At 39.3% G+C, this 27,116-nt stretch overlaps 1 protein-coding gene across 3 annotated transcripts; it reads left to right on the top strand.

Moving 5' to 3' along the window:
• The first annotated feature begins 262 nt into the window (after window positions 1-262).
• On the top strand, window positions 263-23,223 carry RAD50 (RAD50 double strand break repair protein). 3 transcript variants are annotated; one of them, XM_042790333.1, is made up of 26 exons: window positions 263-303; window positions 1,283-1,485; window positions 1,869-1,952; window positions 2,199-2,350; window positions 2,952-3,137; window positions 3,284-3,488; window positions 3,972-4,100; window positions 4,860-5,025; window positions 5,852-6,045; window positions 6,632-6,838; window positions 7,704-7,886; window positions 8,091-8,248; window positions 9,147-9,322; window positions 10,019-10,256; window positions 11,617-11,806; window positions 12,164-12,290; window positions 12,522-12,715; window positions 13,031-13,141; window positions 13,707-13,799; window positions 13,880-13,993; window positions 14,808-14,935; window positions 15,786-16,010; window positions 18,970-19,055; window positions 19,476-19,618; window positions 21,821-21,954; window positions 22,307-23,223. In XM_042790333.1, the coding sequence occupies exons 2-26, from the start codon at window positions 1,357-1,359 to the stop codon at window positions 22,491-22,493; spliced, it is 3,939 nt and encodes a 1,312-aa protein (XP_042646267.1). In that variant the 5' UTR covers window positions 263-303; window positions 1,283-1,356; the 3' UTR covers window positions 22,494-23,223. The 3 variants fall into 3 exon arrangements, with proteins under 3 accessions (XP_042646267.1, XP_042646268.1, XP_032862144.1); XM_042790334.1 differs by having other exon boundaries at window positions 274-293; XM_033006253.2 differs by lacking the exon at window positions 263-303 and adding an exon at window positions 609-683.
• Window positions 23,224-27,116: the final 3,893 nt, after the last annotated feature.

Genomic DNA, 27,116 nt, shown 5'->3' with positions numbered 1-27,116 from the left:
GGGGCCATGGGGATGAGGAGAGGGGCTGGGGGTGAGAAGGGGGACTGGGGGATGAAAACAGGAGCCATGGGGAGGTGCCGGAGCGGGGTTTCCTCATCATTGTTCCCTTTCCTCACACGGCCTGCAGTAGAAACGGAGAAGCGAAGAAGATCGGCCGCGGAACCCGAGAAAACGCCGCTTTCCCCGGCGGCGGGGTGGGGTGAGGGTGCGGCCGCCATCCTGGGGCGGGGCGAGCCCGCCATTGCCGGGGCGGGGCGGGCGCGGGGGCTGCCGGGGCGCGCGGGCCAGCGGCGGTGAGCGGAGGTGACCGGGCTGGGGGAGCGGGATGGCGGCGGCGGGTAGGGGCAGGGGGGAAGGAAGGGCCGGGCCGCCTCCGCTGCTGCTGCTGCTGCTGTGGCGGCGGCGGAGGAGCCAGCGCCTCTCCCTGGAAAATGTCCGCCTCCGCTGCAGCGCGGGGCTCCGGGGCGGGAAACTCCCTCTGCCCACCTCTGCCCCCGCAGCGGGGTTTCTCCAGGAAATGCCCTTTCCCGCCTCCCCCCCAACGCTTAGCTCCAACCGCAGCGGTGGCCTGGCAGCGCCGAGCCCCGCTGGGGCCTGCTCTGTGGCGGCTGCGCTCGGCCCTGCCCCGGGGAGAGCCCCGAGCAACGCTCCTTCAGCCCTGTTAAACACACCTTGAAATACAGGTGTCTACCATAAGTTAATATTTGAGGGTAGGGGTTGCCCCCATCTGTCACCCCACCCCGGGGCCCTGCCTGCCCCTGCAGCTGTGGGCAGCAAAGTCTCCTGCTTTTTTTTCCTTCCCCCTCATATCAGGACAACGCCGGGTGTTCCATGCGAATTCAAACACAGCCCTGGGAGAAAGGGAGGTGGTAGTGAAGCTCAGGCAGTGTTGGGTGTTGGAGTACGACAGCGCGTTTTTAACAGGGGGAAAAAAAAAAATATTGGGGCCTCTGCTGTGTTTGGGGAATTTGGAAAGCTTGTGCATGGGTTTTGTGACGTGGAATAAAGGGGAATTTTTGACTATTGTTATTGATTTAATGATAAATAATATGGCACTTCTCTTAACTTGGAGTTGATTAGCTTGTCAGTTTAAAACTAATTTTTGCTAACCTTAAAACTAATTTTGCTAAACTTTAAAACTAAAGTTTCACCTTCATATGTTCTGGACCTTGAGCCATAACTGAAAAGCCTTAGCTGTGCTTTTAAAGATATTTCTAGTATTTGGTGTTTGTAGAGATGAGTTGTCAGCTTTCTGTGATACACTGTGATTTTTGCCTTCTAGATTTTTCACGAAGCTTTATTTTAGAGGATTTATAACGTTTATGCTTCTGACTTTGGAAGAGAAGTTCTGCAAAAATGTCGAAGATTGAGAAAATGAGTATCCTCGGAGTCAGGAGTTTTGGGGTAGAAGATAAGGACAAACAAATTATCACTTTCCTTAATCCACTGACTATTTTGGTGGGACCAAATGGTGCAGGAAAAACGGTAAGGCTTACTATAGGTTTGGTTTTGAACTGTACATAGGTTTGAAAGGCCTCAAAATATGAATAGTCATCTCTACAAAAAGGTGTTCACAATATTGCAAAAATCTTGCTGTTCACTGTAAATATTGTGTTGTTTGGCATTATTAGAGATCTGGATTTTGCAGAGCACTGGTTGATATTTTTTGTAGGAATTTGATCCAGACTAAAACTGATTTTGCAAAGTACCGTATTCTCATGATACTGCAAAGATAAAACGTTATTTCTCTCTCGTCATATATTTAATTTGTTTGTAAATATTTGGGCTGTTACTGTGTTTTTGCCTGTATTCCATCTTGTCTACTCTAAATTGCCGTTATAACTATATGCTTATTTCTGTTTTCTTAGACTATCATTGAATGTCTTAAATATATATCCACTGGAGATTTTCCTCCTGGCACCAAAGGAAACTCATTTGTTCACGATCCAAAGGTAAGAGTCATAGTGACTAGATTTAATGTCTGTTTACTCCTAAGTAAAATACTTAACTACACTCAGGGTTGTGATGAAAACAGGGATATTCAGGTTTTAGTCAGACGTGAGCTGACTGTTTTGTTTCAGGAAAAAGAGAGATCTGGGGGAAATTATAACATCACCCACAGCTGGGAAGGCATGTATTCATTTGGACATTGAGAAGAATTTCTCTTACTCGTTTTTTTGTTGTTGTTTGTACTAAAGGTTGCCCATGAAACAGATGTTAGAGCTCAGATTCGACTGCAGTTCCGAGATGTAAATGGAGAGCTCGTAGCTGTCCAGCGATCCATGGTCTGTACCCAGAAAGGCAAGAAAACAGAATTTAAAACACTTGAAGCTGTCATTACGAGAACAAAGTAAGTTGTCAAGGGTTTTTTTTCTTACTTTGAAGATAGGTTTGGGTTTTGTATATTTTTGTGTATAAGACGAGGGGAAGCTTCATCCATGTATTCATTGAAGTAGCTACAAGTGCTCTTAGGTTAAAGCTATGTAGTTTCATCACTTTATTAATTGATTCAAAAATCCTACATTTAATAGCCACTACTTTAAGAACTACTTATATCTGTTAACTTACATTTATTTGAAAATTGTATTAATAATGATACAGTTTGAAAGTAGCGTTGTGTGGAGTATGTAGGCTTTACTTCCTTTAGCACCCTTTTCGGTTTCAGATCATTGTTGGCTTGTGTTTAATTCCAATCTCCACTGTTTAACTCACTCAAGATCACTTTTGCTCCCTCTGGTGGTTCTGCATAGTTTTAAAATGTGTAATAGTCTTGACTACAAATATTGAGTGTTAAATGCATGTGTTGAACGTGGTAATTATATGCTTAAAAATTGTTACTCCTTAAGTTTTTGAATGGGTATGTTACAGTGAGATTATACTGTTAAAAACGCAGTTTACTTTTAAAAGAATTTGCTAGTAAATTCTGTGGGGCTTTTCTTTGTGCTCCATAGGAATGGGGAGAAGGTCAGTCTGAGTTCCAAGTGTGCAGAGATTGATCGAGAGATGATCAGCGCCCTTGGTGTTTCCAAATCGGTGATTAACAATGTCATTTTCTGCCACCAAGAAGAATCCAACTGGCCATTAAGTGAAGGAAAGGCCCTGAAACAAAAATTTGATGAGATCTTTTCAGCAACAAGGTTTTTTTCTTTACTGTAATTAAATAAAAGCTAAGAAATGTATTCTTTAATAATGTAGGTGTTAATTAAAATGTCTAAGGCATTGTTTCAGATATCAGTATTGCTATATTGCCAGTAGGATCTGAAATCTTGGGGTTTTTTTAAAGGTATATTAAGGCACTCGAAACTCTCCGTCAAGTACGACTGAAACAAAGCTTGAAAGTAAAAGAGTGTCAGACAGAACTGAAATACCTAAAACAGAATAAAGAGAAAGCACAGGAAATCCAGGATCATCTTAGCAACAGAGAGGCTCAACTGGCTGCTTCTAAGGAGAACGTAAAATCTATTGAGAGCCAACTTGATCCTCTAAAGGTAATTTGCATGATGATTACATTAAGACTTAATACAAAACAATACGCAAGTATTAAAGAACACAGAAAAATGTGAAAGCCAGATGAATTTCTTGATTAAAATCTGACACTTTTATGTTGTGTTATGTAATCTTTTGCTCTGAAGCAGGATCAAGCATACCTCAACAAACCCGGCAGATGCTGGTCTAATCTGTAAACAGTCATTGGAGGTTTAAGAACATAGATTGTGAAATTCTTATAGCAGCATTGGGGTTTTGTGGCTTCATTTCTTAATCTCTTTTTCTCAAATTTAGCTGGTAATTAGAACTATTATAAACTGTAACTAAACAAAAACTAAACCAAAGCTTGAACACCCCCATTTTTAAAAAAATATTTTATCAAGCTGAAGGTTTTACACTTAGACTAACTATATCATATAGAACAATTGAGTATGGGATTCGTAAGCTGGTGAGGTATTTTACTTAGAGCATTCTTTTCTTTGCAGAGTTCTCTGGCAGCAGTTGAACAGAATCTCATAAAAGTAATGAGGCTAGACAATGATGTAAAAGCCCTGGAGAGCAGGAGGAGGCAGATGGAGAAAGATAATCAAGATCTGCAACAGAAGATGGAAAAGGTTGACTTAAATTTCATGCTGCCGTCCTTTCTGATGAAGAATCGGTCTGTCTTTTGCTACCCAGTGAACTAAGTATATATTTTATGCATCAGAGGGGCTATGAAAATGTTCTTCACCAACTTGTAGCTCAGTTGATATTATCAGATATTGCAAATATGGCTTAATAAAGCGGTATTAGTTTCTGTGTAATTTGGGTTAGGTTGTTTTTTATAACTTTTCCCTCCACCATAGACTAGTTTGCCTGGAAAGCAAATACTGACAAAAGTTTTCATAGAAGTGATAATTACTGGTAACAGTGCCCTGCAGTGTGCAACTTGAAAATATCTACTTCTCACTGTATGTTGATAGCCAGCGCTGGTTTCAACCAGTATGGGATGGCTGCTGATGTTAGTATTATTCATCTCCCTGGAGACTTTTTTATTTTTTTCTCTTAAGAAATAATTGTCACTCTTGTGTTGTGATTGTGAGAAGGCATTTAAAACCATTTTGAAAAATGGAAAGAAATTCCTTAGTGGTAAGAATTTTGATTAATTTGTTTTATCAGCCTAAGAAAAACAGATTTTCTTTTTCCAGTTTTGCTTGTAGCATATTTCATTTTTCTTAATATATGTCTTCATATGGAAATTCTGTGTGGGAGGTGTTTATGTCTTACTTTTGAATTCTGTTATGGTAAAAAGTACATTTTTAAAAAACATCATTAACTGGTTGATAAATTTAGTCTGAAAGCTAACTTTATTCTGCATTATAATTGGTGTATAGGTTTTTCAAGGAACAGATGAACAGCTACGGGATAGGTACCAGAACCACCAGAGAACAGTGAAGGAGAAGGAGAAGAGATTATCAGACTGTAAGCGTGAATTAGATAGAACCACTAAAGAATGCCAGAGATTTAACAGTGAGAAATCAGAACTACTTATTGAACGAGGTATTTTAGACTTCATCTGTCACCTTGTATTTATTTTTAAATGTAATTAATATCTGAAATGGAACTACTGATAAGAATTGAAGGGATTTTAACTGGACAAAACCCCTAAAAGAGGTGTGAGTTTGAGGTCAGCTGCACAGTATTGTATGAGACTCTCACAGGTAAACAGATCTTGGCATTCTTCTCCTGGAGTTTCTAACGTGCTCTTATTGTTCTGAGCTATAATTACAACATGTAGTACCTTTGTTCTTAAATGGACCATTCTTTATAAAAATTTCTAAATAGATAATTTATGACGGCATAGATCAGTGTCAGCCCAGCAGTTGACAACACAGTTGTTTTCACTGTCTGAGCGTGTCCTTTCTTTAGGTGATGAAAATCCCTGCTAACCAGGTGTGATTGTGTAAGTATGTTTTAACCAAGAAAAAGGTGAAAGCTGAATGCTTGGCATGCCCAGAGCCTCAGGTGGGGGCTGAGGACTAGTCAGAAAGCTTTAAGACTATGGGAATTCCAGTAAAGCTGTAGTAGTTGAGACACAGGATGTATGGTTATATAAAATATGTTTGGGCTTTGTTTGTATTTATCAGAATAATACTTTTAGTGTTTCAAGAGGCTTTCTTTTAAATTCATGATTTATTTAATTTTATAAAAATTTAGTTACCTGAAATAGCAATCTCTTGAGCTACAGCTTGTTTTTACTCTGGAACGTTTTGTGTTGTTTGAAAATACTTCAGTTTCAAAGACTTTAAGAAAATAATTGCAACTGACTTTGAATCCTAAATGCCTCGGGTTTTGAGTGTTTATGTCACATTTTCTTTCTGTGAAGGTCGTCTTCAACTGCAAGCAGATCGTCACCAAGAACACATCACAACAAGGGATTCGTTAATTCAGTCTTTGGCAGCACAGCTGGAATTAGATGGCTTTGAGCGAGCACCTTTTAGTGAAAGGCACATTACCAGTTTTCACAGGTTGTTGAAGGAGAGACAGGATAGAGATACAGAAGCTGCAAATCATTTGATGGTAAGAACTTTTTTGCTTTAGTAATGTAGCTAGTATTGGTTATTAGTGTGTTATTCGTTTGTATGTGTCTTCATAGTGCTGGGAGTCGGAAGAAGAATGTTGGGGGGGGGAATTGAAGCCATTTCTTTTTCTTCTAGAATTCTTTATTATGCGTTGCCTGAATTTTTCCATGGAAATTAGTTTTGGAACTAAGAGAGATCATGAAGTGACCTGAATTGCTGAAGCTATTGAACAGGCAGTTCTTCAGATAGATTTTTCTGAGCAGCACTCTCATGCAGGTGGATCCCTGGCAAGCTAAAAAGCCTGAGGAAGAATTACAGTGGGCAGCTGGTTTAAAAATGAGCAACTTTTTGTTGAAGTCATCTTCAAACTGGAGTTGCTTTCATTGAGTACTACTGGTATGATGCATCTGTGTTTTCCTATTAAAACATTTCAGCAGAAAATATTGACAAGTACTAGTTATCTTAAGTATTTCAATGTCTTGTATTACAGTGGTGAATATTTGCAAGCTAGTGTGAAGAAGTATTTTTAAATATTGTTGTTTTCCTATTAAAAAAATGAGTATGTTATTGCTGACTTCTTTCAGAGAGAATTTGCACGAAAGGAAGCAATGAAACAAAAACAGATAGATGAAATAAGAGACAAGAAAACTGGATTAGAAAGAACCATTGACCTGAAATCAGACATTCAAAATAAGAAACAAGTTGAGCTGAAGAATGTAAAATATGAATTGCAGCAGTTGGAGGGGTTTTCAGACAGAATTCTGGAGTTGGATCAGGAGATTGGCAAGACAGTAAGTTAATGTAATTGAAAAATTTATAGAAATTTGAAGTAAAAACTTTTGGGTTTGTCATAAAAAAACAACCAAACAAAAAACCCTGTGATGTTTACTCCTGCTGTATTTTTGCCCTGTTAATACCCTGTCTGTGCTTTGTTCAGGTGTGCCCTTTGGGGCAGAGACTATTCACTCTTTGTTTTTGTGCACTGCATGCATAGATTGTACTGCTTCTGCTTGGTGAGTTATAAATAGGGTAATAGCCACAGCTGGTGGTATCATAAGATTTTAGTCAGTCTTAAAGTACTGGGCCAGAAAAATATGACCTACACTACCTATGTTTTTCCAGATAACTTGTCTATGAGATCGGCTAGTTGGTTATAAGTGTTTTATCTGATGAAATATTACAAAGTTACAAGCATTCTACGTCACAGTTGAACAGCTCATTATGCCTTTATAGCCAAATATTTTCTGTTTGTTAGTGGTGTATGAATTCAGTGCTTGACAGTGTTTCTTCTAGCCTTCTCGCTAGGGTAAATACAAATTTAATGTACAATAGATGCTAAAATACAGAGAATCAAACTAAATATGAGTGAGTTTCATGAAGCAAAATCACGTGGTTATGGCTTATGATGAAAGCATGAGCAACTTGGGGCAGTACTACGTTTCGGAACAGTGCATCCAGTATCTGCTTTACTTTCCCCATGCCAACATCACAGCCTTTGTCCTTTTTCACGCATTCTTTACAAATCTTGTGTCACCCCTGTAACAGCTAACGATACTGCTGCCAGGAAGCTTAAGAGCTTTCTTCTGTTTCCTTTAGTTAGAACTTTATTGATTAGTGTAATTATTGAAGTATTCTGAGCTTTTACTTTTTGTTCAGGAACATGAGCTGGAGAAGGCTGAGAGGAACAGCAATGTAGAAACACTCGAACTGGAAGTAAGAACTCTGCAAAATGAGAAAATAAACCTGGACAAAGCTCTTAGGAAGTTGGATCAAGAGATGGAACAGTTGAATCTACATACCACAACAATTACCCAAATGGAGATGCTGAAGAAAGACAAAGTAATTTTTCTAGCATCATTTCATAAAAGAGGGACATGAAATTACTACAGTCCTTTCAAGATTTCTGTATTTTTCAGGTGTTTATCACCCATTATATGTAAAGTGTCTGTCTGACTTCATAGAAACCATTAACTGCAGAAACACTTTGAATGACATAAACTTGAAAATGTGAAAAAATTAATCTAAAATGCTTTATTTCCCCAGGCCGAAAAAGAAGAGCAGGTTAGAAAAGTAAAATCAAGACATTCTGATGAGCTGACATCACTGTTGGGATACTTTCCAAATAAAAAACAACTTGAAGACTGGCTTCATGGTAAAAATAGAAAGATCAATCAGACAAGGGATAATCTTGCTGACCTTAAGTAGGTACTAGTTTATTTGATTATGTCTCCATAAGTATTTATGTAATTATGAATTTAAGTGTTGGGAAGTTTAATATGCTTAACATACTTGTTATTTTGATTAATTTTTCTTTATTTAGGTACCTGCAAAATCAAAATATCCTGCAGAATTTATGTAATGTATAGCTGATATAATTTGTGTTAGGTAATAAAATCACAACGTTTGTGGTATGTCAAAGGCAGCACTAAAAGCAGATGACAGAATACTGTTCTGGAACATCCCTAAGTGTTTATACTAATCCTAGCTGAATGAATGTGCTTGGGGGGTGGAAATTGCTGGTCCTCTGACTTCCTTATAAGTCACAGAGTGGTAAGTGACTATTCCATGAGTTCATGTGTGATTACTTGTTCCTGATTTCATTTGGCTATATAAACCAATTTGTTAGAAAGAATAGGTAACACGAGCACACTGCAGTGATACACACTAGACTTCCACAAAACAGTGCCAAGATTTTAAGTATAAGCATATTGCATAATTCAAAAATATGGAGCATGAGTAGGAGGGTGCTAACATTATTTGTTTAAGAGGTTCAATAATGTCTCACAAGTAATAATTGCTGTAGGGGAAAAAAGTTGGTATTGTGTTATTCTATAAAGTTTTGTATGGCTTTGTCGTTAGAAATGAGTTTCTCATCAGTAAGTGTCTAGGAAACAAGGGAATGAAAATTAAACACTTGATGCTGGACTTACAATACTAAAAAGCTGACACTATAGTTTTGCTGAAAAATCATTAAAGAAGAACTGGTGAACAGCTCTGTAATATCAGTTTCAGATTAACTTCCCATGTTTTTGGTTTTGCTTAAACAGTTTGAAATATTTGGGGTTTTGTAATAAAAGAGTTTATGCATTGATGTTTCAGCAAACGACTGGCGTCAGTAGAATATCATAAAACTTACGTCAGTGATGAGCTAAGAAAAAAAGAAGCGCAATTGTCCCTTCATGAAGCGAAACTTTTTGATGTTTGTGGAAGCCAAGATTTTGACAGTGACCTGAACAAACTTCAAGATGAAATTGAAAAAAGTTCAAAACAGCGAGGTAAATTCATATATAGCTGTACTTTTTTCCCTCAAGCTTGTTTTAAACGTAAGCCACAGATACGGAGACAGTCTGCTGCTTGTGCAGGACAAACAGTAGGCACAGAAAGTGGCTTAAGGGAGATCATTACTGAATGTTACTATTTATTAACAAATTTTTCTTGTATACCGCTATTTCTGTTTTTCACTTCAGCAGGACTAGTAGTTTTAATTATTTCGGTTAATTCTCTCATGTGTGTAAATGAAGTACCTACTTCGGCTTACTGTGTGTGTAGGTCATGACTTTCTCAAAGCTGCGGAAATGCTTGAGTGCTTGGATCTGCAAGATGTGAGGACAAATACGGAGCCAGCCGTTCGGTGTGGGTTTGGCCTATAGGGCCTGCTGCTGACTGAAAGTAATTTCTGAAGGAAATACTAACTTCCACGGTTAATTACAGAGGGAGGAGCATGGTTTAATAATGCAGCCTCATGGAATAATTCAGCTTGGCGAGGACTTGAGGAGGTGATGTAGGGCAACCTGCTGAAAGCAGGGGCAGCACTGAATTCAGACCAGGTCTCGTAGGGCCATTTCAGTTCCTTACCTTTGTGGTTTGGTGGGTTACAATTTTGTCTTCATTTATGGGAAATACATAACTAGTTTAGATCTGATTAAGCGTGGTTTGTTCAACATAAAGTCTTCTGTTTCTTTTTAAACCAGCTGTGCTTGCTGGAGCCACTGCAGTTTATTCACAGTTTGTTACACAGCTGACAGAGGAGAACCAGTCGTGTTGTCCAGTTTGTCAAAGAGTTTTTCAAACGGAGGCTGAACTGCAAGATGTAATTAGTGATCTGCAGTCTAAGCTGCGTCTTGCTCCAGACAAACTGAAGTCAACAGAGTCTGACCTTAAAAGAAAAGAGAAAAAACGTGATGAAATGATGAGTCTTAAACCACTTAGGTAAGGTACTTAACAAACTATATCGTTGCAAGCTATTTTCTTCCAAATGCTTGGGTTTTGATTATTAAAAATTATGCAGATATCAAGGAGGCTTTTTTTTTAGGACTAGTTAACTCATTTAAAAATCTCATTGTTGAGATAAATATTTTGCTAGCATTTGTTTTTTGCTCATTTGGACTTTAACTATTTTATATTTTTTTTTATTTCTTGTCCTTTGGGGCTTCTCATAAGAGTGAGGCAGAAGTGGTTATGTACTCTACTTTTCTACTGATTATTTACGCTATACCGGCACAGTTCCCTTCCTTGTTACTTAGCATTGTAATTTAAAGTGGACAGGCTGTTTTTGTTGTTAGTGAAATGTTTTTCATACCATGTCACCTGAAATGTGTTTCTTAAAAATATTGAAATGGAAGTTTGTATAGTCAGAATGGGAGCTGAACCTGTGTTAAACACCCTTTAATAATATTTTGATTTATATCTTGCAATACTTTTTGTTGCTGGCAGTTTTGTATGAACTATGATGTTCTAGAAAGGCATCTCTAGATGTTATAGTGGATCCCCAGTGCCATTTATGTTCCGTTGAGGTTCAGTGATGTGCAGTTCCATCCTTCAGGAATGCATCTGTCTCTGATACTGATAACCCATATTAGGTTGGACCGAATTTATTCCTTTAGTTATTTGAAGAATCTTTTTATGTTGGGTTGTTGTTTTTTTTTTTTGAACTTGCAATATAATTTGAAGTGTGGGTAATATTAACAAATTCAGAAAAAGTGCCTACAATATTGTCTGAATTTCAGGCTGAATTAGTCTGGATTTTTAAAGCTATGAGAATACTAGACAGGCTGTTTTGTTGTTGCCTCCCTCCAAAACACAAACAAATAACACTAGCCCTAAAGAATTTTTGTCTGAATCCTGTTTTCTTTTTCCTTAGTGTATGAACCGCATTTAAAGTAAGAGTATGCAGGTTTCCTGCCAGTAGGTGAAGATGCTGTAGTCTTAAGAAATTTGCAGACCATTGTTCTGAATTTGGAGAATGTATGTTAGAGGGTAGACTTTTCCCTCACAAGAGGGCACTCTTGTACATGGGATTTAGACACTCTCATGATCATTTGCTGTAATTAAATTAAAAACCAGAAGAGATTTTGTTTGCTTGTTTGTTTCATCTCACCTCATGAGGGATGTATTACCTGATCTGGGTATATAACATAAGCTTAGTCAAACGTGGACAAGGTGAATGAGATACTATTTTGGCTAAATTTAGTCTTCACTATTAAATCAGATTGTGGATTTTCTGATCTTGAATGTCTTGAATGTATGCTGCTGTTTATGACAAGTCTCACGGATCTGTATTTCATTTAAGGCGAACTGTAGTTGAACTGCAAGATAGGGAGATACCAGACTTGAGGAACAAGGTACAGAATGCAAACAGGGATTTAACAGGCCTGAAGGGAGAGATAGAGGAACAGGAATCACTCTTGCAGATGGATTTGTCTGAGGAGGATGGTGCCAAGGCATGTTTACAGGATATAACACTAATGGAAAGGTACCAGGTATGCTTCAGTAATTTCTTTTAATATATGAAATGATACTCACTTGCTAGCAGCAAGGCTCTGAGGCTCCAACAGGCAGCACATGTAACTGTTCTGAGGTGGGCTGGGGATGTCAAAAGCCATCCATCCATATTGACCGATTTCCTTTCACAATTAGGAATTCCAGTTTCTAGTAGCCCATGGGCTGACATAACCTTACTGCTAATGATGAGACATTGCTCCAGCAGAGGAGAAAAATTTGAAGGTCTCAGGCCATGTGTGGCTCAAGCCCCAGGCTTGTTCTTGTATGCCAGAGATAAAAAAATATATTGTTAAACACTAATACAGTAGTAATAGTACTTTTCCTCATACTTTCAGACTGATATTAGGGATGTGGAACGAAAAATTGCTCAGCAGGAGGCTAAGCTGCTAGGGGTTGATTTGAGTAGAACTGTTCTACAAGTAAGCCATGAAAAACAAGAGAAAAAACACTTGTGGGATACAGGTAGGTCATACAAAATTGGTATTTAATTTTTATCTTGAAAATAATGATCCAGACTTCCTGCCTTTAAATCTTAGTTTACTTATTTTACATTCTGAAATAACCTTATTCTAATAGTTTGTTGGTTTGTTTTTTTGGGGTCATAGTAGCTTAATATAGAGTTAAATTTTCATAAGGAAGACAAGAAATGTTTTTAATAACAGATGGACTATTTCACTCTGTTTTCATCTACAGTTACTGGTAAAATTGAGTTAAAGCAAAAACTCAAGCAAGACCAGCAAAATCAGATTCAGCAGCTGAAGAGTACAGTTAATGATCTTAAAGCAGAGAAACTTCAGATTTCCAGCAGCATGCAGCGTCGTCGACAACTGGAGGAACAGACAGTGGAATTAACCACTGAAGTTCAGTCCTTATGCAGAGAGATCAAGGTAGGAAATACACTTAATTATTTAACCCTTAGGTCTGTCCTGGGAAAAAAAAATAATAATAATCTCGTTATATTTAACATTGTCTGTAATCTTCACAAAGAAGATGTATTTTTAAATGTTTGTCCTGTGCTACTACTGCATATCTTCAGGAATTTTGAGAACTTTATTAATACATATTTTCACACTTTTTTTTTGTTACATACACACACACACAAAAAGGAAGAAGTAACTACATGAGGTTTTTTACCGCTTGAAAAAATACTGATCATTAACAGAATGAGAACATAAAAAGGACTTTCTCCAACTACTTTTTAGGAGTCAAAAGAACAGGTATTTCCTTTGGATGCAACTTTAGAAAAACTGCAGCAGGAGAAGGAGGATCTAATTAATACAAGGACTGCAAGTAATAAAGAAACACAAGAGAAGGTTTGTTTGCTTTTGACCTAGCTGGGAGGTAGGAATATATGTTGGTTTTCAGGCATGGATGGAAGCCAGGGTAAAGAGTTTGCTTTTAGCAAACAGCAGAGACTTTAGCGAATGCTTTAGATTGGTGGAACTTCTAGGGAAGAAGAGGAACGTAACCAAGTCAGGAGAGGAACTCAGTTGTAATTAACCTTTGGCAGTCATGTTAAAAGGCTTCTAGGGCCATATTTAGTGACCAATGGTATTCAAAGCCCTTCCTAATAGATCTAAGAGAAATAGCAAGGGTGACTAACCTGCCCTTGCCAAGAGACAAACCTGTTTTTCTCAGGTGAAGTGACCCTCTTGTGGAAGCGCAAATGAGTGATTTACCATTTGCTTTGGAAAACGTTATCGTAATAAGGAGCGTCTGGGTTTCAAAATCTGAAGGCTTTATTAGTAAATTAAAGGAAGTTATGATAAGGAATTGTACTTAGACAGCAGTGTTATCTAGTAGTATCTAATTTTTGATACAGACCATATCAGTTCTTGGATGTTAGACTGCGTTTCATTTGAAATCTTTTCCCTGCAGATAAATGGCATAAAAGAGAAAGTTAAAGATATAAACAAGTACGTGAAAGAAATTGAAAACTATATTCAACAAGGAAAAGATGACTATAAAAAGGTAACTTAAAAAACAGGCAATAAAAAGTTGACAATGAAAGCACTTTTGTGTTTAAATCGTATACCGTTTTGTTTCTTTAGCAAAAGGAGTCTGAACTTGATGAAGTAAGTTCTCGGTTAGCTGCCTGTGAGAAGCAGAAGGAAAAGATAAGTAAAGAGATGGAAATGATTCGGCAAGATATTGACACTCAAAAGGTAGATGCATTGTTTTACAGTAAAGTATATTTTGCACAGTTGAATTAATTTCTAGTTTTGGTTTAAAGCTACCTATGTCTGTAGTGGTGCAAAGTTTGTCATCTCCAGATTTACTTAATCAGTTGTTAAGATTAGTCAGAACAGCTGCTATACATGCGTTAGGCTGAAAAAAGTCTTGAGATTTGTGTGTGCAAAAGTAGACACATTTTAGAAAACTTCAATCTTTGTCATTTTGTGATATTTCCAAAAAGGGTAAGTCTGTTGGGATAAAAGCCAGCATTTTCGAAAGTATCTTTGTGTGGAGAATACCTGCCTTCTGACAGCTGTAAGGTGTTTCTAATTGCAGATACCAAAAGTTGTTAGTTACTCCAGATTTTGGTGTGTCCTTTTAATTCTTGTGTATATATATTTCAAATACTGTTTACTTTCTTCATAGGAAAGATGTCTTTCCCCATTTTACCCCACCACTTACCGTCTAACTTGCAGAACTGAGATGGGGGACTTTGTTAAATCTCATCCTAAATTACTTCCCCTGTTTGAAACATTGATTAATATTTACACACAGGATCACTCTTGTTTTTGCTTGTGACAATGAATACTGTAAGAATTATTTCAGATTCCAATATGAAATAATACTGCTGTTTTCCATTATACCCTGTTTCTAGCACAAGATAAGTTCTGGCTGTGATAATTTTCATTGTTGTCAATTATCTTACGCTTGTAGCATGTTTTGGAGTTGTGCAGAGCTCCTACTGCGCAATTGAGAATCAATATGCTGAAACATTATACAACTTCTTGCTTTCTGTGGAGGTAGATACAGGAAAGGTGGCTAGAGGATAATCTTACTTTGAGGAAACGGAATGAAGAGCTGAAAGAAGTTGAAGACAATATAAAACAACTTGTGAAGGAGATGGGAGAAATGAAAGTCCCACAAATGAAAAAGTAAGCATCTTCAAAGCAGAATGGCATGTTTTGAACAGGAATTCACTGAATATCTGAATGTAATATTCACTGTTAGCATGTTTTCTGGTCTGATTTTTTTTTTTTTTTTTCCCCATTCATGGAGGCCACTTCCTCCTTCAAACTTATGTTTGCATAATGTCCCCATGACAACGACATAAATGACTTACTGAAATTATATAGTGCTTCTAGCTAGAAATACATATATATGCACATGTTCACATCTGTTCTAATCTAATCCATTATTTTAAATTAATTCCACTGCTGAATCCACATTTAAAAAATAAATTATGTCTCTGGATAAGAATACTTAGTTTTCATTTTCAGTCTGCTCACTTAGGTCTCAGCAGCAAATTTTGTATTTCAGAAGTTTAATATTAATTGCTTAGATAATAAACACTTTTGAAATCAATTAGTCCTATGCTGGTTCTTATGTGTGAACTAATCATTTAGCTTTCTAGAGGTTACCTAATGAATTCATCTTGTTTTGCTCAGTATTCTAATTTAATTCCACCTATGAAATTAATTATTTTATATGTTTCTACATATAGCACTTTGGTATTTGAACCTGATAACTTGCTTCTGCCACTCAGTGATTTGAATATGTTCTTAACGGATTTAAAAATATTTTTATCTCAATAATGTTTTCATTTCAGTGACATTAGTACTACAATTTTAACTGTTACGTGCTTTATAGATACAATATAATGAGCTGCTTTATAGATAGAATATAATGAGCTACAGTCTAACATAAACTCAAAATTAGAATGCTGATTAAAAAATTGTGAAACGCTAGAGAAAAAAGACTTGTATATGAATTATGGTTTCACAGTGAACAGAAACATTTAGAGGAGAAAATAGAATCTTTGAAAAGAAACCACCATGTTGCACTTGGCCGACAACGTGGATTTGAGGAGGAGATTGTTCGGTTTAAAAAGGAACTTCGAGAGTCACAATTCAAAGATGCAGAGGAAAAGTACAGGGATATGATGATTGTAATGAGAACAACAGAGCTAGTGAACAAAGATCTGGACCTTTATTACAAGGCTCTTGATAAGTGAGTATTGTCATATAAGTATAATTCTTAACTGTTTTTATTACTACTGATAATGTTGATGCAAAAGCAGCTTTCAATTCCAGACTTCCAGAGGTAACTTAGAAATAGTAAACTGATGTAATTCTTTGAGATAAAATCTGCTATTTAAATATTAAGGTAACAAGATACAACTTTTTAAGTAAACTAATGAAAATATACTACAAACTGCACGTGATTGGTAGGATGTAGGAAATTTTTAAGTTAATGTATATAATGTAAATACAGTAAATGCATTGATGGTAATAATTGGAATTCAATATAATCATAGGTAAGTCCAGTGATCATTATAATTTTATTCTAAATTCTCTGTAGGACCTTTTTTCAGTTATGATTGTATATGTTAGGAATCATATTGGCAATGCAACAATTTAAGCTGTGAGAGGTAATAGTGAGTGAACCCAACGCATCACACTTCTGTGCTGAATTCTTGGTCTGAAGTAATCTCTTGCTGTGTTGCCTGGGGTAGTTGGAGAATGTTTTATGTGAAAACCTGTGGGAAGAGCCAGTGGAGCCACAGGCTGTTCCTCCGTACCTATTCCTCTGTACTCTTTTTTTCCACTTGAAGGCATTTTTAGGAAGATTTTTTAAGTGTGTCTGCCAAAATTGCTGATGGTTTTCCTTTTTTCCTGTAGTTTTGGTGGGTTTTGTTTTTGAGGGAAGTAGAGGAGAGTGTTACAGGATATGCAGTGCATAACTGGGAGAATGTGTTCCTTAAAAGTCTGTCTCGTGTTATCTCAAAATACATGAACTCCACAGTGTGAGTTTAGGAAAGGTGAAATCTCTGCTTATGTCCTTCATTATTAACCCAGGTCTTTCTTGTATAGTCTCTCATACTGCTTTCATTTCTACAGCAGTATATTTTAGCATCATTTGTTCCTATCTTAACATCAATAAGATATGCCAGGTAGATTTCTTGTTCCCCATGATCATCTTCTCAGGTAAACAATTGTATTTTCATTAAAGAATATTACAATATAGAGGTGTGTTTTTCCCCTTTTCCAGTGTGGATGTCTTTGTGCTTATATTAGAGAAGGCAAGAACCAAGGAAATATGTCTTGCATTTGGTGGGAAGTGTAGTAAACTTTGTGATTGTTTCTGCTACCTTTGGAAGCTTGTTTTTCTAGTCTTGGACTGACTGGTCAAAAATAGCATCTCAAAATTTGTAAACGAATACAAAGTAAAACACATGCCTTCCTAAAAAAAAACCTTTATGTTCAGTTATAGTGCTGGAACTGTGGTGAGTCATTACAACTTGATGGACGGTGGAGAAGTTTCAGGAAATATGAAACTGGTGCTCAGTGCCAGGAAGATAAATTGAATATTAGGAACAAAAAAGAGAAAGAGAGAGAGAAACATTTTGGCAACTGTATGAATTCCCAGTACACCCATGTCTTGGATATAGTGTGGAAATTTGGTCTCCTGTATTAAAAAGGGTCTAGTAGTGGTTGAAGAAGGAGCACGGAAGAGCAATAACGTGGTTGAGGGTACAGCATAATGGTCAGGAAGAGAAACTAAATAGATGAGAAATTTCCAAGTTGAAAAGACAGTCTAGGTGAAATTGTTTTAAACAGTTTTAATGATAAAATAAAATTAAACATAATATCGGAATGTAAGCTAATCCAAAATTTATTTTGTGAAGATCTCAATTGTTCAGAGCACATGTAATTGTTCTCTTTCAGCTTAAATGGAAATGCACTCCAAGAATTTCCCTTTTAGAATTCAGAATCTTTTTGTATGGTATCAAATCATCTATTGTTTCTATTTAAGGCAAAACAGGAAATCAGTCTTGTAATTTCAAGAAGAATAGATAAGCATCACTTATTGGTAATCGTCTGAAAAATCGGTGAGACGAAACGTTAACTCTAATGGCCAGAGATTGAAAGCTCTATCTGTAGCTGTGAAAACCAACATTTTGGGTGTTCTGTGCTATCGGTTGATCTTTATTGACTTAATATTTAGAGGTTTATGATAAATATTGATGAGGAATGAATTCTTGGGTTTAATTAAATAAATAGTTGAAAACACTCCCTTCTTTCTTCAGACTTAACAAATTGTATTAAAATTGATGTTTCAGTATTTCCCAGAATATATGGAAATAATTCCTGTAAGAGGGGAGATAGGAAAAGTATATGTAAAAGTCCTTTTCAGAAGTATATTTTATTTCCACCATATTTTTTGAAAGAAGACAATGGCATAAATCGAGCAAGCATTTTTTCATTACAGAGTGCTTTATCTTTTAAAAGCCAAGTTAGAAATGTAGCATCCTGTCCTTGAATACTTTCATAAGGAATTGTCTGTTAATGAACTGATGTCATGTTGCTAGATTAACTGGGGAAAATAAATTGAAAATTATTAATGACATCCTATGTCATTTTTGCTGCTGAAGAGAAAGGTAACTGTAGTCATAATGTCTCTTTGGGTAATTTTAAATTATAACCTTGATAAGAATTCTCTGCTCTAAGGACACTTCACAGACTCTCCTTTCCTACCAAGATCCAGTTCTTTTCACTGTTGGGGGACTGTGCCAATGAGTAACACTGCTGTTGTTTTGGAAGACTTAACATCTGATTCGTCTTCTTGGTGTCAGTCTAAAAATATACCTCACACAGAAATTATAAATCTCTTAATTTAAAAGTCAGGTAAACTTGCTCTCCACTGAATGACTGACTGCAAATCTTTTTGTCTGGATTGCTCTCCTACTTCTTGAGACTGAGCTGCTTGTGAGAGTACAACTATTTATACAATAGAGTGTGTTTAATCTTTAGATAGTTATGCATTCAAAATGAACTAGTACTTACTACATTGTTAGCAAAAGTATTTAGGGAATGGAAACGGAGCTGCTGCCTGCCTTAAAGCTCCTGTAGTCCATAGCAGGCCATGGCTGCACCTATAACAATTTGTACTTTTTGTTGTTCTTTAGAGCAATAATGACATTTCACAGCATGAAGATGGAAGAAATCAACAAAATAATTCGTGACCTTTGGCGAAGCACCTACAGAGGACAAGGTGTGTAATTTTTTGTAGCTTTGCCCACATGTATCCATTTGTTATTGAGCACTGCATTCTGAAAAGTGTTTGTTCAAAATACTGAAAATCCAGGACCTGAAAATAGTTAGCTTCATTCTTAAGGCTACATCTGTTGGTCACCACTATAATCTCCTTTGTTACACATTATATATTTATGGGATAAATAGAGGTAGTTTTCCCTTTTCTGTATTTTCCAAAGTTACGGTTTCCTTGAGACAGGGGAACTGCTTGAGCTCATTCCTTCAGTTTTGGAAAAATTGATTTCAAAGACGTATCTATTAGTGAGAGTTCTGAAGAAAAACTTTGATGGATGCTGCATATTATACCTCTCAGATCTGCTTAATCCTATGATATTTTTAAAGGTTTTTGATAATACAAAAACTGTCTCCTCATTTTCAGATATTGAATATGTAGAAATTCGTTCTGATGCAGATGAGAATATCTCGGCCTCCGATAAAAGAAGAAGTTACAATTACAGAGTAGTAATGATAAAGGGAGATACAGCACTGGATATGCGAGGAAGATGTAGTGCTGGCCAAAAGGTAATAACATTTTTTAGTACGCAGTAAGGAGGATTCTGAACACTGACTCGGGTGAATGCAGGAGAGTGACGTGTTCTGTGGGGACCCTGAAGAACAGGTGGCTCCAGCTCTAACTGCAGTTCTGTACAACTTCTTCCACTGTATCTGGATTTCACTGACAGCATGCTTCTGAACATCTGAACTCTGTTTTGGGGTGCCAGAGTCCACTGTTTCAGCTGGGGACTGGTCTGAGTCCCTGCAGGAGTGAAGGATTCAACTTCCTTCTCTCCTCAAGTTCGAATCCTGCCAGTCTTTCTCTTGCTGGTTACCACTAAGGTTCCCATAGCTTTAGGGCCGTTGACTTGCTCCCATAATTTTTCCTTCCTGAGGGCTGGCCCTTGGTCGTCTTTTCACAACCGTGTCTGTCTCAAAGTGTGAGAAGACGTCTTTTTCTCCAAGTTGTGCTACTCTCCGCTACTGATGAATGTAACCTTTCAGTGCATGTCACCACATAACATACCGTGCCATACTCTCAGGCTTTGCATTTCATTCTGTCCCATCTGTGTCAGCTGTCGGCTCTGCAGTCTGCACATTCAGTGTCTCAGTACTTCAGTAATGCACACTGGCCAGGGGGCCACGTGTCACACCTGCCGTGAGAGTTACTGTTTCCACCTGTCTGTTGTGTTATGACAGAGCATCTCAAATACTCCTAAGCCAGAGGAAAGAACCAGACTCCAAAATCACCATCTGTACTTTTTTTTAAAGAGCTGAGATAGAAGAAAAAAACCCGTAATACGTGTAGCCATTTGACACTTGGCATGTTGGTTATGCAGCTTGGGCAACCAAAGCTACCTGCAATATTATAGCAGGAAACTCTGCTGCTTCCATAGATGAACCATTTCCACCAGAACAAGCAATCTTCCCAAATGCAGAGATAGTAGAAAGGGACAAAAACACATCCAGGGCTGCTCTTACCTCCTCCCCGCTGGAACCCTTTCTGCCCATCCTCTGTGCCTGTTGCACTGCGAATAGAAAACCCGGGGGGCTCTCCCTGACACTTGGGGCTCTCTGTGCAGGGTGCCAGTGACAACCTAGCCCGAGAGGAAGTTCTCCTTCCTCTTCTGCAGTGGGAGCTGGAGCTTTCTGGCTCCTTTTCTTATGCAGTAGCTGAAAGGGCTGTGATGGCAACAGGTTTAGATCTCTTTGATGTTGAGGAAGAATTACCATTATCTGAAGTAACAAACTGCCTACTTCCTACCTCCAGAGTAGCAACACCCACTGTGTTGCTTATTCCAGCAGTTTCGTTGCCAGCCGGGGCTTTTCACAGACCAGGTACTACAGACAGTAGTAGAAAACGAAATCAAGGAATGGAACAAAATGATACACAGTATTTTTAAGTGCATACAACAGTAGAATCATGAAAGGCTATTTCATGAGTCGATGAATACTGTATTGTGTTGCTTGAATGTGAAAAATGCGGTAAAATTAATTCCCACCTGAGTGTAGATGTGTACTTTGTTTTGAAAATTCCATACTAATTTGGGGGGAAATCCAGATCTTCTAAAACAGCCGTATAGGCAAAAAACATGTCCTTTCCTAAAGTAGTCTAGGATGTTACGTTAGAGTCCTATGTAAATGAGAGTGAAACTTGTTCACAGTTTCTTAGCTTATATTCTGAGAATTCTTTGATCGTGAAGTGTGATGCCAGCAGTCGTGATAATTGGAAAGTATTTTTGGCTGCACAGTTTCCATTGAGTGTTCTGTAATTTTCACTAGTTCAAGAGATCTAATAATAATATGATTAAGCGTGATAATACAAAACAAACATGTAAGGTGGTAAATCCTGCTCTCTTCAGTTTCAGTAAGTAGCCAGGAGGTCAGTAATTCAAACTTGGTGATATGGGTGCAAATTTCCACCCTCCCTGCTGCAGTAGGGTGGGGCTTGAACCGAGTGTAGGGGAAATGCAGATGATGGTGTTGTAGCATCGTGACCTCGGATTGGAATCCTTACTTCCAATATCTTCTGAATTTTGAGTATTTCACTTTTCTGTGATATTTTTCCAACAGTACTTTGTAGAGTGGATCTTTCAATTCAAACTGGAAGTTTTAGAGTAGTTTTTCAGTAATAAATTAGCCATTGTAAGTTTGTGAACTATCAGCACATTGTCATGTAAACTTCAGTCATGGTTTGTAATGGCATTTGTCATTTTTTTTTTTCCTTAGGTGCTTGCTTCTCTTATTATTCGTCTTGCTCTAGCAGAAACATTCTGTCTCAACTGTGGCATCTTGGCACTAGATGAGCCTACTACCAATCTTGATCGAGAAAACATAGAGTCTCTTGCACACGCCCTGGTGGAGTAAGTGATCTCTTCTTGTGGAGCTTAAAGATGGATATTTTTCAAATGTTAATAGTAGTCAGCAGAAGTGAATTATGTTTTAAGCTGCCATAGCTTTGTTGGCGTCTGCAAACATACATGCAAAGCAGTAGCTTTAGATTCCCTATCCTTAATCTGGAAGAGGAAAAATATTTCTTAAATAATTTGCAGTTTTTTTATGTGCGTAGAAAGAGTTGCTAATCTGCGTTAGATTGCTTGACAGTTCATGCCATTTGTTTTCAATAGTTAAATATTTTTGTACTATGTATTTGCAAGCTCTGTAAGTGTAGAATGTGATTTAAATAAACGTACACTAAATAATATCTCTTTGTAGGATAATAAAAAGCCGCTCACAACAGCGTAACTTTCAGCTTCTGGTGATAACTCATGATGAAGATTTTGTTGAACTTCTGGGCCGTTCTGAATATGTGGAAACGTTCTATCGGATAAAGAAGAACATTGACCAGTGCTCTGAGATTGTGAAATGCAGTGTCAGCTCCCTAGGCTCCTACGTTCATTAGAATTTCAAGTAATTACGTATTATAGACTGGCTTAGCTGCCTAACTTGATAGAGCTCAAATGAAGGCATCTGAAAATACAGTTCCTTCATATCCTGTACTACTGAAGATTTGTAACAATTTTAGCTAGATTCTGAAGCCATTAGACTTTTACATTTATTATCTTCCTACATATTTCTGTGCCTGGGTTTAGGAATCACCGTGATTTGGAAGAATTTAACTGAATACAACGCAGTTAATTTTTAGATGTATTTTATGCTTTAAAAGTGAAAATAAAGTTGTGATGTTCTGTGGCTGTGTCCTGGTGGGGAGATCCAGATGCCGATTCTTTGGAACACCTGCAGCTCTGGTGCTAGAGCAGGGCTTGCTCTCCATCACAGCCTTGGGGCAAGTTGAGGATGGATTTGTATCTCTAGTCAAGGCGTGTTCATAGCTACCCACCTAGTCTACACAAAATTCACAAGCTTCACAGAGAACTTTTACTACTTTCTCTAGAAGGTGACATTACTCCAGCTGTTCAGAGACAGAATCTTCACAAAGTATAACTGCTTTCTGTAGAATAAAGGGAAGTCACATCTCCAGCTGGGTGCATGAGAGGATGACAGAAGCCTATTTTAACCATATTCTCTTTGCTTAGTGTCATTTACCTTTCTGCTGCCTTAAAATGATGACATTTGTGAGAGTTATGTCACATTCTGATTCTCCGAGATACAATAAAGTGCTGCAAAAATGATCCAAAAACGCCTTAGCTAATTTGTGTGGATGCTGAGCTTCACTTGCACCACGCGGCAGCTCTTTCCCTTGGTACAGGAAGGCCGGGCGGCCCTGCAGAAGGGGAGCTGGGGCAACCTGCTGCTCGGTGAGACTGACAACAGAAAGCCAACAGCGACAGCAGTCTTCAAAATGCAAGGGACCTGATCGTCCTGAGGTTTCAGGTGAGGGTTCTTCAGCCCCATGCCTCACCCCCTCTGAAGCCGTGCAAGCCCTGAGGGATGCGATTTCTGGGTCTCTTTCTCTATAAACAAGTTAAGGGGCACATCTTCTACCTTGAACTCTGGGTACGGGGTTCAAGTCCTCAAGTAGAAGCTGGGCTTACACCTCTAAATCCTTGCAGCCAGCAGCGATCAGCTGAACCTTAGTAAATGCCCAGTGCTCACTTCCAGGGGAAGAATCTTTAAATCACTAATGAAAAAGATGTGAACGTTTCTAATGTCAGGCCATTTTTCTTTGGCAAATACAGGACTGAGCATGAGAACTTTAAGGCCTGCCTTCCTGCCCTTTTGGGATGCAGGGATCCCGTTGTGGCAGGTTTCCCAGGGACGAAGCGAGCGAGGCCGGGGCCCGTTAAGCACCATGGACAGAGGCAGCCCCGAGCCCTTCGTCCACGGGGATGGAGACACGGGGCCCTGCCTGCCCACGCAGGCTCTACCGTGGCTCCTTCCCACCTCTGCCCAGCCCTTCACCTTAAATCCTACCCCCGCTGACACCACCTGCTAAGGGGTCTGGGTATCTGCACCAAAAAAGCCAAAACTCAATGCTACCCCGGGTCTGATTCTTTGTCGCAATAGCTCGTGTTCTTCAGCCTTCGACGTGGCCGCAGAATGGACTTGGCAGTAGGTGCCTTAAAGGGTAGTGCCAGAAACAGAGCACTCGAACCAAGGATCGTTTCTACCTGAATTTACTGAAACTGCAAGTCACTAGAGTCAGGGTGGCCCCAGTCATTGGGAAACCACTCAAAGATAAGAGAATGAATGGGACTTCCTAGCAATTACGCACTCACCAATCCCCTGAAAAAGCAACAGCAAACTGTGGAGGGGGGGCAAGAGAAGGCAAAGGAAAATGCTGCTAACATGCATTACGTTTGCAGTTTTAAATAAGAAGCTTCACTGACTGTAGTACTACTTCCTGAAGGGGAATTTTCTTAAAGATATAATCAACAGAAAAAAAAACTTTGAAATTTCAAATTTTCCTGTACTGTTTATTTTAGCATGACACATACATCCCAGCTCATGAAGAATTACATTATCTTCAGAAGCAACTCTCCAACCTTTGTGAATTCTCTGAGGTTTTTTCCCCCCAAGTTAGCCATGGTGTGCAATTCCTGTATAAAGTAGTTCAGGCACATTTTTGCCTGAGTCAGCCCTTCTCTTTTCCTCAGCTGCAAAGCTTATCTCACACATTGGGGATTAAACTTTTTGTCAGAACTTGGTAAAAATACAGAAAATATGGTGGGAAGCTAACCTCTCCTATATCAGGTGTCAAAATGACAAAAAATAATCCATGTAATGATTTTTTTTCCACACCTTTCATTTGAATGATCCATAGGCTCCTCTATAGCTAACAGCATGGAAAAGAGACCCCCCCAGCCCCGTGGTTTTGACATGGACCGGGAAAAAGAAAAAGTGTGCTTGTGCGAATCAAGCGTAGGAGAAACTTTAAACGTTTTCACGATCTGCTGCTGCTCGCGGGCACCCCGGGGAGAGCGAGAACAGAAACGGGCCGTGGAGCGGGCTTCGCCGCCGCCTCTCCTGCTGCACCCACAGGAAACGGGGCCGCTGCAGATGGGTGCAGTCAGCCGCCCCCGGCGCCACGTCAAGGGGATCCCTGCTCCGCTGCGGCTTCCTGCCTCGCCGCACGGGCAACGGAGCTGCCTGGGCTCCCGGCCGGCCGGCCCGGGCAAGCTCAGCCTCAGCAAACTCAGCCTCCTCCCCAGCTGTGCCCAAGAGGAGCAGGAGATTGTGGGGAAGGAGTTGTCACCCAAAATCCAACCCCGGTTATAGTTACCTAACCAAGCAGAGCCATTTTAAGGCATGTTGGACGCAGCTTTATTGCGGTAGCTGACTGGGATGGGGGACAAAGCGGTCCACAAACTCTCCTCTTGCCGTTTTGGTTGGAGCTGGGGCTGATTTCCAGCGCCAGAGAGCAGCTCCACGGCGCCCGTCCTCCCCGCCGCGACGCACGCGCCTTGGCAAGGCAGGCAGAGCCCCAGGCAGCCACTCGCTCAGCTATACCATCATTTAAGAGCCAAACAAGCAACTAAAAAGTATTTTAAGTGCTTTCCCAGAGCCATCAGCGAGCGGGATTGCTGTGGGCTCGGGATCCGGGAGTCAGGAGGTTGCCTGGGATGGTGATTTCGTAGCCACACAGGCACCCAGCACCCCTCCAAGAGCAGCGGCTGCCTCCCAGGCCTAACGAGGCAGCTGTCGGCAGGGCAGCCCGGGCAGGGTTAAATTTGGCTCTGACTGCACCCCCAGCCCCGGGAAATGCTCTCGGAGCCAGGACTCGGCAGTTGATGGAGGGCTCCGGCGTGCCCCGCTCAGGCAGGTGAATTTCCTCCCACCTCTGTGCCACACCATTGATTTCTCCAGGAACATAACTATTTTCAGTTTATTTGTGCTTAGTGAGCAAGGTGGCAACTACTTTCACTAGAAAAGAAAACAGAAGAGGCCTTAGAGACTTCCCTGGCTGAGCAGCCTTGTTTCTAAGTGGAATTTATATTATCAGTGAAAAACTAGTACTTCGATGGCGCTTCCTTTACTATTACTTACGCACCACAGCCCTGTGCTGTCTGCTTAGAGACCACTGCAAAGACAGCCGCTTGGCCCAAAGTGCTTTGGGAGTTTAAAAACTCAGAGAAGATTGGGGTTGTATTTTTTTTTTTTTTTTTTTGCAACCAAAACTCCTTTCTGACTTGCCTGAAGTAAAAAGGTACCTTATAGAACATGTGATTTGCTACCCCCAGGAGCAACTTTTCCATAAAGTTTCTAACTGGGGAGGTCAAGTTTTCCTCCTGCATGCCACGTTTTAGGCAAAAAGCTTTTTCATGCCCTAAAAATTAAAAAACACAAACAGATGTGATTATCTATAAATAAACACCACAAACCAAGCCAATAAATATAATGTTGCTTTCAAAAGCTTAAACATTTAATGTCTCCATGTATCTTTGTTAGCATTTAAATGTCACACTAAATATCATTTCTAATCTATTTCAGTATGACAGTTTGTTTACTACCCCCCCCAGGGCAAGCTGCCAGGAGCCAGCACTTACTCTCTACTTACTGCAAGGTTACACCTTCGGGAAATGTGATGCAGTTTGCAAATTCACCTTCATCTGGCTTCATCCTATTCCCTCTAATTTGATTTATGCAGAAAACACAAATTGCTGTAGCTGTAGCGCAGCTTTCCCTCCAGCTGCACCGGCTGAAGGAAGCAGGCTGGCTCCCGCGCCGGGCTGTGGTGCCGTCCCAGCACAGGGTCTGAAACACAGTTTGTAAACTCAACCACTGATTCAAGAGATATTACATGTGCTGATGCTAGACATTGCACGGTGACCCACATTTGGGCTTTTGTCATGTTATAAAATGTTTTATTTAGCTTCTCCACCATCTTCTGCAAGTAAGGGACGGCACACACGAGCAAACAGCCTGGAAAAAATGTTGTGGCTTCTTGATGAGGATGTCATAAAAGGCAAAGCTGGAATAGTATTGGAAAGAAGAAAATGGTTAGTAGGGTCATCCGAAATCAGGCCCTCAGAAATGATAGGGGAGACCTGAAGTTGATTATATCAACTCAATTAAAGCATCCGCTGGACCTTACGCGTTCTGACATCGTGTCTGAATGACGTGA

Source organism: Tyto alba, unplaced genomic scaffold (assembly GCF_018691265.1).
Source record: "Tyto alba isolate M040663 unplaced genomic scaffold, T.alba_DEE_v4.0 Super-Scaffold_17, whole genome shotgun sequence".
In the NCBI taxonomy this organism is placed as follows: Eukaryota; Metazoa; Chordata; class Aves; order Strigiformes; family Tytonidae; genus Tyto; species Tyto alba.
This window is presented reverse-complemented; position numbering and strand designations above follow the sequence as displayed.